At 42.0% G+C, this 1272-nt stretch overlaps 1 protein-coding gene across 1 annotated transcript in view; it reads left to right on the top strand.

Annotated features, from left to right (window-relative positions):
* LOC106872268 (apolipophorins) overlaps nucleotides 1-1272 on the top strand; it is a 10802-nt gene that overhangs the window by 7949 nt on the left and 1581 nt on the right. Inside the window, exons 10-11 of the mRNA XM_014919193.2 lie at nucleotides 42-319; nucleotides 944-1111. Coding sequence (XP_014774679.1) covers nucleotides 42-319; nucleotides 944-1111 — 446 coding nt within the window. The remainder of the gene's footprint in view (nucleotides 1-41; nucleotides 320-943; nucleotides 1112-1272) is intronic.

Genomic DNA, 1272 nt, shown 5'->3' with positions numbered 1-1272 from the left:
TATATATATATATATATATCCCTCTCGCTTCACCACCACAGGCTGATGCTGAAATGGACAAAATCAAAGCCGCCATTTACATGAGGATGTTTGGAAATGAGCTTTATTACCATAGCAACGTTTTCTCCAATCCGATGTCTCTGTTTAAGAAAGGCGAATCCTCCCTTCTGAAGAACATGCAGCTCCTTGACAGTCGCATGGTGATCCCAACCTGTATGGGTCTTCCATTGAACCTCACCGTCACCACAACTGGGGGCATCAACTACGACAGCAAACATGCTTTTACAAAGGGCAAATTTAACGCCGAAATAAAACTCAGGTAAGATATATTGTGACACTGTTGTAATTGTTGTTGTAATTGTTGTTATTGTTTAGCCCCAGGTCAGTCCCGATCCAGTATACTTACCCTCAAAGGTGTTCCAGCCATGAGCATCCCATTATTTCTTTATTCAGACATAAATTTATCAAGGACTACATTATCTTATGTGTCCTTCCTTACTGTTGTTGTATAGCCTCAGGTCAGTCCCGATCCAGTATACCTAGGCTCAAATATGTTCCAGCCATGACCATCCCATTTTTTTAATTCATGCATGAGTGTACCAAGGACTACATTATCTAATGTGTGTGTCCTTCCAACATACTTTTGATCAAAAATCTTTCACTCTAAGCATCCTGCGTTTATTCAGACACAGTGTATCTAGGACTACATTATTGAATGTGCACTTTCTTGCGTATCTAGGACTACATTATACATGTTTCTATCTCTGTGTGTGCGTGTGTGCGTGTGTGTGTGTGTGTGTGTACATTCGGGGATGGCTGGATGGATGTTTAAAGGGATGGATTTACCTGTATTGCAAACATCATTTGTTCCTAAGCAATCCTCTTCCTCCCCACACACACACAAACACAGAAAAATGGCAAAATATATCTTCGTTTCTTGCAGTGCTGCCATTGAAGTAAAAGGTGAGATGTGTGTAGACGCATACGTGACTAAAACTGGTCTGAAGATGCTGACCCGGGCCCACACCAGCTCCGGAGTGGAGGTCACCACCAACAAGGAACGTGCTGAGATTCGATTCCCACGCAAGAAGACAGAAATCTTCAACCTCAAGTAAGTGGACAGCATTTTTTTGTCTTACCAATTCCTGCCCCCTTACTTACAAAGATTTATACATACATACACACGCGCAAACACACTCGCACCAACATTTATATATGTATATTGTGTGTGTGTGTGTGTGTGTGTGTGTGTGTGTGTGTGTGTGTGTGTGT

The sequence above is a fragment of the Octopus bimaculoides genome, chromosome 28 (assembly GCF_001194135.2).
Source record: "Octopus bimaculoides isolate UCB-OBI-ISO-001 chromosome 28, ASM119413v2, whole genome shotgun sequence".
Classification (NCBI taxonomy): domain Eukaryota; kingdom Metazoa; phylum Mollusca; class Cephalopoda; order Octopoda; family Octopodidae; genus Octopus; species Octopus bimaculoides.
This window is presented reverse-complemented; position numbering and strand designations above follow the sequence as displayed.